The following is a 16,845-nucleotide window of genomic DNA, read 5'->3' as shown; positions in this document are numbered from 1 at the left end:
CAAAATCTGCTCATGAAATACCTGGGGAAAGCACTGAGGACCCCATAGCTTAGACTATACTTTGTGCAGGGACCTGATAATAGTACAGAACACTGCTACTAATTGAATTGCCTGAGTCTGAAGGAGATGGACGTCAGAGTCAGTTGGGGTTGGTTATGAAGGAAACATGAGGAAGCAGCTGGATTTTTGTCCTTGTCAATGCATCCATTGCAGATGCATCTACTTATGCGATTATTGGCAGGGGTAACTCATACACGATGCTTGTGGGTCAACTATATAGAAATATAGTGGAAGAAGGGCAGGCCCAGTACTCTGTGAAGGTGACTTTCAGAGGCTTATCAATTTTTGCACAAGTCAGGAGTAGGATGGACAATCCCCATCCTCCAAACCACCCCTCCCCCAGCAAACATATTTAATGAGCAACCTCATGATACATTTTTTAAAAAATTAACATTATGCATGGCAAAGTATCTAACTCAATTCCCTATCTGATGCATTAAAGGTTCATTCTTTCCAAACAGTAACACCTCCAAGAATGTCAGCTGCAATTTGTCAAGGCTTTATCAACAATACCTCTGAACACCCTCAACTTCTGAAGATACAAGAGACTGCAGATTTTGTCCTAATGGATGGTCCTGACCAGCAATGTCAATTATCTCTCTACTTCCACAGATGCTGCCTGACACGCAAACTTCCTTCAGCATCAATGTTTGCTCCTCAACAGTAGCCTTAGTACATGAGCTGTAATGATCTAAATAGCAGTTTACCAATACTCTCTTGAGTGGTTTGAGGTGAACAATAATTGCTGGTCTTAACAGTTATCCTCAGATTCCACTGCAAGATTGAAACAAAGATTACAAGATGGATAATCCATTGGGCAAGCAGATGACAGAGAATGCTTAGTACGGCAATATACAATTATTACCTTTGGTTAGAAAGATGGAAAAGCAAAGTATTTTTTTTAAATGTGAGATCGTAGTAATTGTTGCTATTTCAAGAAAATCGGTTAATCTTGCATGTAAGTCGAACCATGTACCGTGGAGGGCATCCTGACTGGTTGTATCACCAGCTGGATTGGCAGCTCCCATGCACAGGATCAAAAGGGGCTACAGATGGTTGTAGACTCAACCAGCTCCATCAGGGGTGCAGGTCTCTTCACCATTGAGGACATCTTCAAAAAGCAGTGCCTCAGGAAGGCCGCATCCATTACCGAGGACCCTCACCATCTGGGAAATGCTCTCTTCTGATCACTACTGTCAAGGAGGAGGTACAGCAGCCTAACAACGCACATTCAATGATTGAAGAAGCACTGCTTTCCCCCTACCATCAGATTTCTGACCGGTATATGAACCCATGAATGTTACCTCACTATTCCTCTTCTGTCCTATGTATATACCTTATAGTCATTTTTTATGCTTGCACTGCAGTGTGACCACAAAACGTAACATTTCATGACATAGGTCAGTGATAATAAACCTGATTCTGACTCCCGCCGCTGCCTGCAAGGAATTTGTACATTTTCCCCATGCCTCCTATGTTCCAGTTTCCTCCCACAGTCCAAAGACATACCAGCTGGTGGGTTAATTGGTTATTGTAAATTGTCTCGTGATTACGCTAGGATTAAGTTGGGGTATGGCTGTGCAGCGAAGCTCGAAGGGCTGGATTGTGCTGTATCTCAATAACTAACTAAATAAATAAATAACAGAAAGTTAAAAAGCAGGTATAGCAAAAAGTAAGAAGATGGTCAGTAGGTTAGCATTTACTGCAAGTTGATAGTAGTATAGTGGAAGGATTATATTGGGCTTTGAGGAGATTATTTCTGAACTATTGTCTGATGGTTTTGTAATCAAAGGAAAGATATATTTGGCTTAAAGGGCTGCATTGTGTGTATTAGGTTGTGCTGATGACCCTATATTCTAATCATTAAGAAATGATGTTACTGAAACATACAAAAATACTTAGGAGGATTTGATAGACTATAAAATGAAATTAATTTTCACTGTTGGAGTGTTCTGAAATATAGAAGGAGTCTTAATTAGGGCTAAGTAGACAACCATTTAATGGGATGAGGAATACATTCTTTATTCCGAATGTTGATAATCTTTGAAGTTCTCCATTCAATGTATGTGGGTGCTCTGTTGAATAAGTTCAAAACTGATATATTTATGTATTCTTTGGGATTACAACAATCTAGGGATATAGAACAGGATCAGAAATATTGAATTGATCTATACGTTCATCCAGGTTTTTATGAATCTAAATGTCATTAATCTGAACTTTGACAGATCTGCAACATGATGAATGCTCCAGCAGATGAATACTTCACATTTCAAGTAAGTGTAGCATTTATTTGTGGCATATATTGATTATGGGCCATTCAAGTATGGTATATGTATTTTTGCCTGAATGAAAGAACTGACCAGAGGGGAAATATTTATATTGAAATAATACCCGATGTGTGTCATGTTAATAAGTTCTGACAGTAACATAAGAACTAAACAACATTGATGCAGAATGGGACCTCAGAATCGGTAGTAAGATGAATACCTTACCCAACATGTAAAACCTGAAATCTTGGAATTCTATAGCAGACTAGTTAACATCTAAGGAAGAGGATTGGCTGGCGTTTGAGCTGTAAAGCTCTCCATAGAACAAAGTCATTTGGTTAAAAAAGGTTACACAGCCAGGAAAGTTTCCTTCTTTAAGTATGAAATCTACAACACCGATCTGAACACCAGACATGGCCTAATGTTTGGAACATAGTAACTATGCAATAATGTAGATGATATTGTACTGCAGTTGGAGATTGGCGAGTATGACGCTATGGGCTTCACCGAGTTGTGGCTGAAAGAAGATCATAGTTGGGAGCTTAACATTCAAGGATACACCTTGTATCAAAAGGACAGGCAAGTAGGCAGAGGGGGTGGGGTGACTCTGTTGGTTTTAAAAAAAAAAAAAATGAAATCAAATCCTTAGAGGTGACATAGGATTGGAAGATGTAGAATCTTTGTGGATAGAGTTAGGAAAGGGCAAAGGTTTAAAAAGTCCATGATGGGAGTTATATAGAGGCCCCCAAATGGCAGTCAGGATATGGTATATAAATTTCAATGAGAAAAAGAAAAGGCATGTAATAAGGATAACGTTGAGATAGTCATGGGGGATCTCAATATGCAGGTAGATTGGGAAAATCAGGTTGGTGCTGGATCCCAAGGGAGGGAATTAGTAGAATGCCTATGAGGTGGCTTTTTTAGAGCAGCTTGTGGTTGAGCCCACTAGGGAAAGGCAATTCTGGATTGGGTGATGTGTAATGAACCAGATTTGATTAGAGAGCTTATGTAAAGAAACTTCTAGGAGGCAGTGATCATAATGTGACGTTAAATAGGTGGAGGGGCGGGTAGTGTTGAGGAAGCAGGGAGTTTGCAGAAGGACTAGGACATTTTGGAAGAATGGACAAAGAAGTGGCAGATGGAATATAATGTAGGGCGGTATATAGTCATGCACTTTGATTGAAGGAATAAAGGTGTGGACTATTTTCAAAATGGGGATAAAATTCAAAAATCAGAGGTGCAAAGGAGCTTGGGAGTCCTTGTGGGTTAACTTGCAGGTTGAATCTGTGATGAGGAAGGCAAATGCAATGTTAGATTCATTTTGAGAGGACTAGTAAATAAGGGCAAGGATTTAATGCCGAGGCTTTATAAGGCATTGGTCAGACTGCACTTGAGCTATTGTGAGTTGTTTTGGGCCTCTTACCTAAGAAAAGATGTGCTCACATTGGAGAGGGTCCAGAGGAGGTTCATGAGAATGATTTCAGGAATGAAAGGGTTAATGTATGAGCATTTGATGGCCCTGGGCCTGTACTCACTGGAGTTTAGAAGAATGGGGGAGGGGGGTGGAAAAGGGGAAGATCTCTTTGAAGTCTATTGAATATTGAAAGGCCTGGATAGAGGGAATGTGGAGAGGATGTTTCCTTTAGTGGGATAGTCTAGGACAAGAGGGCACAGCCTCAGAATAGAGGGACTTCCATTTAGAACAAATATGAGAAGGAATTCCTTTAGCCAGAAGTTGGTGAATCTATGGAATTCATTGCCATAGATGGCTGTGGAGGCCAAATCATTGAGTATATTTAAAGCAAAGGTTGATAGGTTCTTGGTTATTCAGGGCATCAGAGGTTATTGGGAGAGGGCAGGAGAATGTGGTTGAGAGGGATATTAAATCAGTCATGATGGAATGGTGGAGCAGACCTGATGGCAACTTAGCATAGCATGCTCTCACCACGATTCCAGAAGATCATGCTCTATTCAAGCCAGGAAGTGAGTTCATAGTTTTCATTGTAAGTGGCAGGTGTACTCCAACCTCAACCAAGGTGACCTAATTAGTTTGGATTTGTCGCAAAAATAGCTGAACTTTTATTAAAAATTAAGCACTTGGAAGCATTCCATTATGGTTGTTGGTTTCTTGGTCACCATCCAGTTATAACATTTTGGACAGGAAATTCTACCCCCTTCACATAAGCAATTCAATCAAATTTTTTTAGAGAGTTGTCATAACTGCAGAAAAGTAGCTTGAAAGGAGAGAAAGTCTTTAAAATGAAGATGAAAACAGATTATTTTACAATAAATATACAAATAAAAACTTGAGTAAAACTGAATAAATTAAAAACATTTTTTGCATGCAGTAGGTTTCTTCATTAACAGTTAATGCTTCAACAATTATTAACAAGTTGGATGAATTACTGACAAAACAAAATAGGTCATGGTGGTCCTTCAAAAATACGAATTAATAGTGCATGCACACTTTTGCTATAATTTACAGATACTGTAGTTAAATTATAAACTGGCATTATCCTTTAGAGACTTGCAATGCTTAAATCTCATTGCATATTATCATACAACTAGTTGTATCTCTCAACATTTTTTCATAGAAAGAAGCAGTAGATGAAACAGGTTGGGTTATAAAAAATGTCCTGTCTTTGCCAATCGTGAATAAGAAGGAAGAGATAGTGGGAATAGCAACATTTTACAACCGAAAGGATGGCAAACCATTTGATGAATATGATGAGCAGATCACTGAAGTAGGTACCTTTTTGGATTTGCTTTCACAACACTTATAAAATTATCATTTTGAAGAGCATGGAGAGTGTCCTTTCCTTCCATCTTCCTGCTGTGGGACATATGTACATGCCTGACGAAGGGATTTGGCCCGACACATCGACTCTTTATTCCTTTCCCTAGATGCTGCCTGATTGCTGAGCTCCTCAGTATTTTACATGTGTTACTCTGGATTTCCAGCAACTACAGAATCTTATGTCCATATACATGCTTGCTCCTGTTGCAAGCATGACATGCCAGCGCCCATGAGGAAAGCCCTACTCATTGAGTATTAATGGAGGGAGAAACCAACTATAGTAAAAGTCCACTGGTGTATCCCAGTCCTCTGAAGTTGGTAGAGCATTTATCAGTCAGGCAAAGAAATTCTTGTGGTATGATGGGGAGGAGCATGGAGCTTATGTCTTATCTCAGAATCTTCAATCTGATATCAAAAACCTTCAATTTGATATCAAAAACATTCATTTGTCTACAATTTGTTGTAATCCAATACTGAACAAAGAAGAATAACTTAGCTGTAACAGGAAACAAGGTTGCCTTTGTCATAGCTCACTGCACAGATCTTTCACCAGTGTAGTCTGTCTAGTTATATTCTGCAAGTATTGACTACTAACCACCTCCACACTACATATCGAAACTGATATAAAACTTCATATTTAAAAGGGCAACTAGAAATGTTCGTGATAAAGGAAATCACTGAAGTATCAGAATCTAACCAGAATTCCCATAAATTTGTGCTCATAGAAATAAGTAAACATATATTCATATAATTTCTGATCCTGAAGATAGAAGAGAAAATGATGAAGTAACTTCTACTCACTCTTCTGCTAATCCTAAAACTCCATTTTTCACATTTACTCTGGTTCATTTCCCTTTGTAGCTCCATAGCCCATGTAAAGCACTGGCAAATAGAAATTCCCTTCATGTATGCTGGTCCATAACGGGCACAAATTCAAAATGAAAATCTTATACACTGCACAATATTGAATCATATTTCAGCTTAATCTACCAAAACTGATTTTGAAAACAGTTTGATTTAATTAGTTTTTACTGTCTAGCACTGCTATTTCCTTTTCCTCTAATATATTCTAACGACAGTGGAAAATAATGTTTCTGTACTGGTTTGAATTCTGTATCAAATTTGCGTGTAGAATGCTGATTTACCAGCTGGGAAAATGGGTTGGAAAATGGCAGATGGAATTTAATGCAAACAAGTGGAAGGTTTTACAGTTTGGTAGAACAAATCAGGATAGGACTTGCACAGTGAGTGGTAGGGCACTGAGGAGTGCAGTAGAACAGAGAGATCTGGGAATATAGATCCAAAATTCCTTGACAGTGATGTTGCAGGTAGATGGGCAAGAAACACATCTTTTGGCACATTGGCTTTCCTAATCAGAGAACTGAATACAGGAGTTGATGTTACACATTTTGAAGTTGTATAGACATTGGTAAGATTGAACTTGGAGCAATTAGTGCAGTTCTGATCACCTATCAAAAGGAAGGATATCAATGAGTATGAAAGAATACAGAGAAAATTTACAAGGATGTTGCTAGGACCTGAGGACCTGAGTTAAAGGGGAAGTTGAACAGGTTAGGATTTTATTCCCTGGAGGATAGAAGAATGAGGGGAGCTTTGATAAGAGACATATACAAAATTATGAGTGGTATGCAAGAGTAAATGCAAGCAGGCTTTTTCCACTGAGGTTGGGTGAGAGTAGAACTAGAAGTCATGGGTTAAGGGTGAAAGTCATGTTTAAAGGGAGCTTCCTCACTCACAGTGGTGAGAATATAGATGAGCTCCCAGCAGAAGTACTGGCTGTGGGTTTGATTTCAACATTTAGAGAAGTTTGGATAAGTATCTGAATGGCAGGAGTATGTGGGGCTATGGTCCAGGTATAGGTCAATGGAACTAGGCAGCATTGACTTAATGGGCTGATTGGCCTGTTTCCATGCTGGAGTGCTTTATGACTCTATAGCTTCTCCACAAGAAATTCTAGGCTAATTTCTATTAAGAACACCTCTGGTATAGATCATCTTTACTAACTCCGGCTACTTGGTTGCTCCAGACCTTGACACAGTTCCTGGGATGGTCACTCCTGAACACCGATACTTATGACAAAATGAATAAACTGGAGAGCAGGAAAGATATTGCTGCAGAAATGTTAATGTACCATTCAAAGTGCACTGACAAAGAACTTCAGACCATTTTGGTAGGTATAGCAATGGGACTTCTGATTCATTAATGATTAAAACAATGAAAATAAATCCAAACATCTTCCGTTCTACCGAGCAATTTATCTTTTCGCAGAAAACAAAAGAGAAGCTGGACAAGGGCATTGCAGACTGTGAACAGAAAGAAATGATTACCATCTTGGTAAATTACATTTGTTGTTTCTTTTTACATTGTTGCCTGTTGGGTGGTACTTGGGAATTGGGAATTAATTGCCTTTTTTAAAAATCATGTTGTTATAAATTGAATCTCATTGATAGAAAGAAGAACTACCTGATCCGTGCAAAATTGACCTCTATGAATTTCACTTCAGTGACTTACCTGTTTCCGAATTTGATCTAATCAAGTATGGAATTCAGTGTTTCTTTGAAATAAAGGCGGTTGAAAAATTCAAAATACCAGCAGATGTGAGTCTTTTTAAGTCATGTTGTTGTACCTTTTTGTATTCAACTAATTACTTTCCAAAAAAATATAGCTGAGTAGCCTTTTCACTGTTTTCTTTTAATTTGGATTCTGGAGCCCTGATATCATGGGTTGAAGGTCCCTGTGCTAGCTTGACTCATAGTTTAGCAGCAGGTTCTTAGATCCTAATGTCACTGGCTGTACGGCAGGATAAAATGAAAAGGCAAACATCATGTGCAACTGCTATGCTAAATTGAGAGATGGGTAGCCAAGCTCACTGAAACATTTCAAAACACTAATTGAGGAACACACACAAAATGCTGGAGGAACTCAGCAGGCCAGGCAGCATCTATGGAAAAAAAAGTACAGTCGACGTTTCAGGCCGAGACCCTTCGGCAGGACATGCTACGCTAAATTTACTGTATCACGGAACCCACTTGTCTCACTGAACTCTTTTGGGGCATAGTTGTGGTGGCAACCTGTGGGGAAGGAGAACTTGGTTGTGCAAGAGGTGAGGAATCTCTTTCCCAAGAAGTATGATTAGGAGCGAACACAACCTATGGAGGGGCTTCACCACCAGACTGTGACAAAGTTCAAAGTACATTTTATTATCAAAAGAAAAGCAACCCTGAGATTCATTTTCTTATGGGCATATTCACTGCAAATCTATAAAATAATAACTATAACAGGATCAATGAAAGATCAGCCAGAGTGTGGGAGACAATAAACCGTGCATATGCAAATATAAATAAATAGCAATGATTAACGAGAAAAGAGATAAAGAGTCCTTGAAAGTGAGATCATTGGTTGTGGGAACACTTAAATGATGGGCAAGTGAAGCTGAATATAGCTATCCCTTTTTATTCAGGAGCCTGATGGTTGAAGGGTAGTAACTGTTCTTGAACCTGGTAGTGTGAGTCCTGAGGCTCCAGTACCTTCTCCCCGATGGCAGCAGTGAGAAGAGAGTGTGAACTGGGTGGTGGGGATCTCTGATGATGGATGCTGCTTTTCTACGATAGCATTTCATGTAGGTGTGCTCAATGGTTGGGAGGGTTTTAAGCGTAATGTACTGGGCTGAATCCACTACGTTTTGCAAGTAATGCAAGCAGTGTCGGGGACAGAAGAGGAACCAAAGACGTTCTGCAGTAGTCTTGGGGCCTGTAGGCATTTCTTAGGTTAAATATTGTATTGTTTTGGCTCCCACAAGTACTGGATAAATTGATTAGTGGCTTTAGAGTTAATTGCGCATCCCCTTATTTCTCTCACCACCAGATCCTGAATTCATTGTAATACTGGGCCAACGAATGTAGATAGCAGAGTTCGTTTGAAGATATTAGGCTCCAAGAATCTAAAGAGATATTGTTGTGAAAATAACTTTATATTCTCATTTGTATATTTGGATGTTATTGAGAAATGGGTGATTGGAATGTCCATTGCATTTTTGTCTTGTACAATTTGGCTTAGATTTGCTTTCTAAGGGAAAATGTGTGCTCTTGATTACTTTGGGGAAAGTGCAATCATAGTACAGTGACAATCTTAACCGTCTTATTTCTTAATTTAGAAACATTATCAAAATTACTGCCAAATATGGGTTTGTATGAAAATGTCTTTTTACATTACCTAACATGCTTATTATAAAGATACTATGTTCTGCTTCAGGTATTGACCCGATGGATGTATACAATCAGGAAAGGTTACCGTGATATCACCTACCATAACTGGCGCCACGGATTTAACGTAGGACAGACCATGTTTACACTTCTAATGGTAAGATGCAATCCTTCAAATGAATTTGTGCTTGATAATTCTGACACCAAACCACTCAGAAAGAACATTGAATTGGTCTTTATTGTGTTTCTAAAACTTCCACATTCCTTTGTAGACAGGTAAAATAAAGAAATATTATTCAGATCTAGAAGCTTTCGCCATGGTTACAGCAGCTTTCTGTCATGATATTGATCACCGTGGCACCAATAACTTGTACCAGATGAAGTAAGTGAAGATAATTTTTAATTGTCCTTAAAAATTCATTTTCCAAATGTGTCAGTGCCTGGTTGGATTTATGATTATTGACTATTTCCATTTTCCTGGAGTATGTTGTGATGGGGCTCATTCATGAACTGCTACAGTCAATACAGTGGCAATTCCCAGAGTAACTATTATATTCATTCCTAGGATGTGTCTTCACTGGCAATAGCTGGGATTTATTGCCCATCCATAAATGACCCAGACTGAGTGGCCTTCTGGGTAATAGAAAGAACAACTAAAAGTCAGCCCTAAATTTTCTGATTTCAATATTGCAACATCATCCATTCTATAGGTGATTTTCCTGGGAAAATGCATAGCAAAGCATGTGGAGAAGAAAATCAACCCAGGCAGTAACTTCCTGATTTTTGCACTTAATTGCATAAACATGTGGATGACATACACAAAAATGATATTTTTATGGACATTCTTATCAATTAAGGTCAGAGTCATGACTCTTTAAACGACCGCCATGCCAAACAGCTCATTGAAGCTGATGGGGAGATGTCTAGGTAACCCTGCTCAAGGGCAAAACCACCCTAACTGAGGAATACCATGAAGTTTGATCGTGTATTATAATATTGCTCCATTACAGATCACAAGCACCTCTGGCAAGGCTGCATGGATCCTCTATTTTGGAAAGACATCACCTTGAGTACAGTAAAACACTACTTCACGATGAGGTCAGTTTGTCAAATATCTCCTCGTATATCAGTATAAAATTAAATATTTTAAACAGTTATAGGATACACATTTTTGATGTTACTGATTTTTCTTTATTTTCTCTTCAACGGACAGAGTATAAACATTCTTCAAAACCTAAACCAACGTCAGCATGAAACAGTCATGCATTTAATGGAAGTTGCTATAATCGCAACTGACTTGGCCTTGTATTTCAAGTACGTGTTTATTTTACATTATCTTTCTTGGTACTGCCTCCAGCTGAAAAAGGTACACACTTTGACATTACTGGAGATGATACGGATTAAAACATGTAACAATGAATGATACCTTAAGGAAAACAAATTACAGATTCTGACAGAGTTGACATCTAAATTATTTTTAAAAAGCATAATAATGATTAATAATGAAGGTGTTGAAGATATGTTTGTGGGTTTCCAAGATGGAGGAGAGAAACAAGTTTCCTTAGTGATGGAAGTGTGTGCAGGTAAAGGAAGCAAATGGATTTACAAAGGCATTCCAGTAAGTGGACGACTATCACATACAGTACATTAGTGATCAGTGGAAATATTTTGCAGGATAAATTGAATGGCATTAACAAAAGGAAATGCAGAAAACAACCAGCAATAGTAGACTCATCACTGTTAAGATGCAGGAAATAGTAGTGAAGAGAATAAACATAAATAGAATGGTGAGACATTATAATCAAAAAATAAAAATACTCTTGAGAAAAGTTATACTGTTCTTGCAGTATGCTGTGAAGACTATGAAGTCAGAGCCTAAATCGAGTTTAATGCGAAGGGCAGGGATGCACAGGTATCCGCAAAAAAAACATAAATTAGCATAATTTTACTAAGAAAGAAGACAATTAGAACAAAAAAAAGCCAAAGTTCATTTTAGTGCAAGGTGATCAAAGTGGTCAAAGTGATGAAGCTCAAGTGATTAGGGCTGTGCCAGTTGATTCAAGAACCAAATGGTTCAAGAACAGAATGTCATCATTTGATTTTCTTTATAGACTGACCAGTGAATTCCCAGATTTTCACTTGAGAAGGAATGAAAGAAAACATCCATTCTCAAACTAAAATCTGGAAATGCATGGCAACAGAAGGCACAGGCTGTTTACTTCAAAATTATCATGAAGGAAAAGGATTGGTAAGAGGAACCAGGGCAATAAGATTTTTTTCTGATCAATTTGCCGACCTTATAAAGGAATTTGTCTGTTCTTTGGAAATGGTACTTTTCCTCACTTTATTAGAAGCTGCACATTATTAATGGAATGGAATGTCCTCATTGAAACCAAAATCTCTTGCTTGAATGTTTAACTATGTTGAATGTCCATATACAACACCCTAAAACACTAATAAAAGAAAGGGAAGAAAATAGAAGATTAAAAAAAAATTTTGGGGTGACACCAAGGCATTTTCTAAGCCCCATTCCGTAAGGTAGGACACCATGCTAGTTTCTGGTCCTTAGAAAGAGCAAGAAAGAAGCCACATAATGAGGGTGAAATTGAATTTGGGCTAGCTATTGTACTCAAAAGAACAAAAAAAAAAGGAATAGAGATTATGGAATATCATTTGAAAAATCAGTGCTCCCTACACCTTCCCATTTGAAATTTATTGATAAGGCTGAATGATTCTTGCTGTGTAACACATAAGGTATATGAGATGGGCAGCTCCCTTTCAGGTCTGGGCAGAAACACCGAATATTCAGCTGGGAGAGTCCTGAGTTGATCTTGCTTGGCATTTCACACCTGCTCATCTTCGACCTGAGATTTGGCTTGTGTTCAGTTTACAGAGTACTTGGGTACTATTGGCAGTAGTACCTGCAAACCCATATAACTTAGCACTGAGTAGGTTGTGACTACAACCTATCGAATATGGAAAGGCTGAGATAAGAGTGGACATGGGAAGGATGTTTCCTATATTGGGGGAGTCTAGGACCAAAGGTAACACCTACTCAAGGGTGTCATTTTAGAATAGATGAGGAGGTGGTGAATCTGTGGAATTCATTGGAGGCCAAGTAATGAGGTATATTTAAAGCAGAGATTGATAAGCTCTAGATTAGTTAGAGTGTCAAAGGTTACAGGGAGAAAGCAGAATAGGGTTGAGAGGGTTAATAGAACAGCCTTGATGGAATGGTGGAGCAGACTCGATGGGCTGAATGGCCAAATTCTGCTCCTATGTCTTATGGTCAAAAAGGCAAGCAAGCTCTTTAAATTCCATTTGATTCTTCTTTCCATTTAGAGGTGATGAAAACTGACATAATCCAGTATTTATTCAGAGTAAAACAATAAGCCATTATTAACTGTATACTGCACTGTGACATCCTCAGTGGAAACAAATTAAATGGAGTTGAATGGAAAATGCACCATTGCATATTTTTGAACTGTTTTACAGGAAAAGGACAATGTTTCAAAAGATTGTAGACAGTGTCGAACAAATGGAAAGTGAGGAAGAAGCCATAAAGTTTATTTCATCTGACCCAACCAAGAAAGAAATTGTCATGTATGTACCTTTTTTTTTCTTGTTGGCAAATATTTTTTGGAAAGGCTACCTTAATACTTTGACAGTAATGACCAAATAAGTACTTGTATCCTTGCAGGGCAATGATGATGACAGGATGTGACTTGTCTGCTATAACAAAGCCCTGGGAAGTACAAAGCAAGGTAGTAAACTTGCTGATCTCAACCGTGCTGCCACTGATATTATGCACCAATCTGAATTTCCAATCACCTGCAATGAAAATTCTGAAAGACTAGAAATCTAACGTTGTTAACAATTTAAATTAGTGCTTTATAACAAATTACTATTTTTACTATTTGTTTTACTATTTATCCTGTTTTACTATTTGATTAAATGGGTAGTATGAATGCAAATTAATGGTGAAACATAAATTTTGTAATGTTTTGAATTTATTCCAGGAAAAATCTTAACAATTTAGAAATGTATTAAAAATGGGGACCTGGCAATTTTTAAAATATACTCTCTATAGAGATATATATTCAGACCTTTGTAATTTTGTTTTAAGATGGTGGCATAAGCAGAAGTCTTGTATTTTAGTTGGCTGTAACATGCATCTGTGTTTTTCGACATTTGAAAGGATAATTTTAGGTGTTGAGGTTTGAAAGAAACACTCTTTTAGCTTGTAACACATGGAAAAAGAAACTGAGAATTTTCTGTAAAGTTTGGACTGAAATTAACAGAGTCCTTTTTACATTTCTATCTGTAGCACACCATTTTCACTTTTATTTTCTTCATCTGTATTTTGTGCTCTAGGTTGCACTGATGGTTGCCAGTGAGTTCTGGGAGCAAGGTGATCTAGAACGGACAGTTTTACAGCAGCAACCAATTGTAAGTTCACAAGATGTAAATTAATGCTGACTTCATTTCAAATCTACAACTTGTTTTCATGGATACTTAGTGATAGTGGACAGAACTTCTGAATTTAACAAGTGTTTAATTAATAAGATTTTTAGGAGTGCTCAGAGTAGGATTGTAAATGAAATACACACACTAGCTTAATTTTTGCTGATGATCCTTCTGTTTAATCAGCCCATGATGGACAGAAATAAAAGAGGCGAACTCCCTAAACTACAAGTTGGTTTCATCGACTTTGTGTGTACCTTTGTGTATAAAGTAGGTAAAATATTCATTTTATTCCTTATCTGATCTGAATTCTACTAAATTAATTTATTTAAACTTTAAATTCAATTTGGAATTCAGATTCTTTTTTAAAAATATTAGCACTACATATACATCACAAAACTCACATTTAGTTGCTGGATGTCTTGTTCAGGAATTTTCAAGATTCCACAAAGAAATAAAACCTATGTATGATGGTCTTCAAAACAACAGAGTTGAATGGAAATCGCTGGCCGATGAGTATGAAGCAAAAATGAAGCTGCTTGAAGAACAAAAGGAACAAGAAGAAATGGCAGCCAAAAAAGGTTGAGCAGCTCTTAATTTTGTAATTTTTTTCTTTGAATCATTATTTTATCTAGCAGAACAAAAATGAGACTCCCTTTGAATTTCACATGTTAGTAGCTGAATAGCTGTATTAAAATGTGTTTTTTTCTTTGTGACAAAACAAAGGTCATCAAAGGTTATGGAGAAAAGGCAGGGATAATAAATCAGCCATGATCAAATGGTTGAGCAGACTTCATGGGCCAAATGGTCTAATTCTGTTCCTATGATTTAGTCTTGACACAACCCGTCACAATCTGCCAAAAATGCAGCAAGGATTAAATATATTTTTGAAGGTTAGGATTAATGCCCAATATATATGTTGATTGATTGGGAGCTGCTGTCTATCAGCATGTCTCACTCATATATGAACAAAGGAGGAGGCCTGACACATGCTGCAGAAGCATCTGATTATTTGTTCTGTTACTGGACATACTGTTGGATTTACCAATGAAGGAGAAAAGTATTTGTTGGTGTTTTAATGTTATACATTAAATTGAACTTTAAAGTGCTGAATCATTAAAAAAAATTTAAATCTATTTGATTGGCTTTTAGATATCGAAAATCCAAGACAGCGGTCCCCAACTACCGGGCCGCAGAGCATGTGCTACCGGGCCATGAGGAAACGATATGAGTCAGCTGCACCTTTCCTCATTCCCTGTCACGCACTGTTGAACTTGAACATAGGGTTGCCAACTGTCCTGTATTTGCCGGGACATCCCGTATATCGGGCTAAATTGGTTTGTCCCGTATTTCCCCTGCTAAGGTAGAGTGTTCCTATGAAACCTTTCATGCCAAAATGGTGTGAAGCGAAGAAGCAATTACCATTAATTTATATGGAAAAAATTTTTCAGCATTTCCAGACCCAAAAAGTAACCTAACAAATCATACCAAATAACACATAAAACTGAAAATAAATTACAGTAACGTATAGTAAAAGCAGGAATGGTATGATAAATACACAGCCTATATAAAGTAGAAAAAATGTATGTACAGTATAGTCAGGAAGATGAAGACAAAACCGATTTGTGGGGGGAAAATCGGCACGTAAGTGCATGCGCACACAGGTGCCCGCGCAAGGCTTCATGGTCATGGTAGTTTTTCCTGGGGTAAAGTGGGATTTGACTCAAACACGAGGAATTCTGCAGATGCTGGAAATTCAGGCAACATACATCAAAGTTGCTGGTGAATGCAGCAGGCCAGGCAGCATCTCTAGGAACAGGTACAGTTGACGTTTCAGGCCGAGACCCTTGGCCTGCTGCGTTCACCAGCAACTTTGATGTGTGTTGCCGGAATTTGACTGCTACTTTTGTCCCTTATTTGGGAGTGAGAAAGTTGGCAACCCTAACTGTAAAAGATATGTTGAGGTGAGTTTAACCCTACTTGAACATCTCGCACACCGCTCCCCACCCCCCAGTCAGTCAGTCCGCAAGAATATTGTCAGTATTAAACCGGTGCGCGATGCAAAAAGGGTTGGGGACCCCTGATCTAAGACATTCAAAAACTTGTGATACCCTTGACTACCAATGAACTGTCACAGGCTGTCAGGCAACTCAGAGCTCAGGACATGCTGCCCAAGTTTGTTAGTTACTTGCAGTAGATCCCTGTCCAGGATAGGTCATTAGTTCATCTGCTTCTCTGCATCTGGGAAATGTCAATGGGTGGGTCACAAGTTTAGGCAACATCACCTGGCCCAGAGTTCTGTAGAAAAACATCTAAGCAGATCTTTAATTACATTATTAATGCTACTGAATGAAGTTTTACTTTGGACTTTTTAGGTATCAGATAAACATTTAAAAAAAGTCAAATTTCTCTCATATTTCTGCAGCAGCAAATGGAGGAGTAGCAGGCGATGGGAAAGGAAACGAGGAAGGCAAACGTGGAGGAAAATCCAGAACATGTGAAATATTTTAACTTTTACAAAGCATATATGTTGCAAATTGTTGAACAATGAGCACTGACATATTGTTTCAAATACTTGTTCAACAAACTCAATAAATCTAACTACCTATTATTTTTAAGGAAAAGTCAACTCTTTTACAGTCAATGATGAATAAACTACCATCCTAATACCACCTTGTTTACATTAGTGTAATTATCCATTAAAGAATGCCAGCTTTTTTTGTTAGCATCACATCCTTTGGAACCAGTTGATTTTGTTATTTTAACTGCACTTGATTTTTAGGTTTGCATATACGACAACCTGTGTAGCTATAGAACATTTGAGGCAACATTTAAAAATGGAAATGATCAAAATAAATTTACAACTGAAACATAATCTTTAATTAAAGCCTACTGGTAATGCTGTCACAACAAAGTGGCAAAACATGTCCTGTTTCTTCTGATTACATGTATTTTAGCATTTCATATCTATTTTGATGACAAAATGAGAGGGATTACAATTAAACATACATAATGCGGTTACTATGGAGTGCTC

General features: G+C 37.9%; 1 protein-coding gene across 1 annotated transcript in view; it reads left to right on the top strand.

Moving 5' to 3' along the window:
• The window catches only part of pde6c (phosphodiesterase 6C, cGMP-specific, cone, alpha prime), a 40,192-nt gene extending 23,870 nt beyond the window's left edge, over positions 1–16,322 (top strand). The window contains exons 8-22 of the mRNA XM_072239747.1: positions 2,286–2,333; positions 4,922–5,071; positions 7,172–7,315; positions 7,414–7,479; positions 7,596–7,742; positions 9,397–9,504; positions 9,620–9,729; positions 10,358–10,445; positions 10,561–10,661; positions 12,843–12,950; positions 13,048–13,111; positions 13,722–13,796; positions 13,998–14,081; positions 14,242–14,392; positions 16,270–16,322. Coding sequence (XP_072095848.1) covers positions 2,286–2,333; positions 4,922–5,071; positions 7,172–7,315; positions 7,414–7,479; positions 7,596–7,742; positions 9,397–9,504; positions 9,620–9,729; positions 10,358–10,445; positions 10,561–10,661; positions 12,843–12,950; positions 13,048–13,111; positions 13,722–13,796; positions 13,998–14,081; positions 14,242–14,392; positions 16,270–16,322 — 1,497 coding nt within the window. The remainder of the gene's footprint in view (positions 1–2,285; positions 2,334–4,921; positions 5,072–7,171; positions 7,316–7,413; positions 7,480–7,595; positions 7,743–9,396; positions 9,505–9,619; positions 9,730–10,357; positions 10,446–10,560; positions 10,662–12,842; positions 12,951–13,047; positions 13,112–13,721; positions 13,797–13,997; positions 14,082–14,241; positions 14,393–16,269) is intronic.
• Positions 16,323–16,845: the final 523 nt, after the last annotated feature.

This window comes from Mobula birostris, chromosome 21 (genome assembly GCF_030028105.1).
Source record: "Mobula birostris isolate sMobBir1 chromosome 21, sMobBir1.hap1, whole genome shotgun sequence".
Taxonomy (NCBI): domain Eukaryota; kingdom Metazoa; phylum Chordata; class Chondrichthyes; order Myliobatiformes; family Myliobatidae; genus Mobula; species Mobula birostris.
Note: the sequence above shows the minus strand (reverse complement) of the source record. Positions and strands in the feature narration are given on the sequence as shown.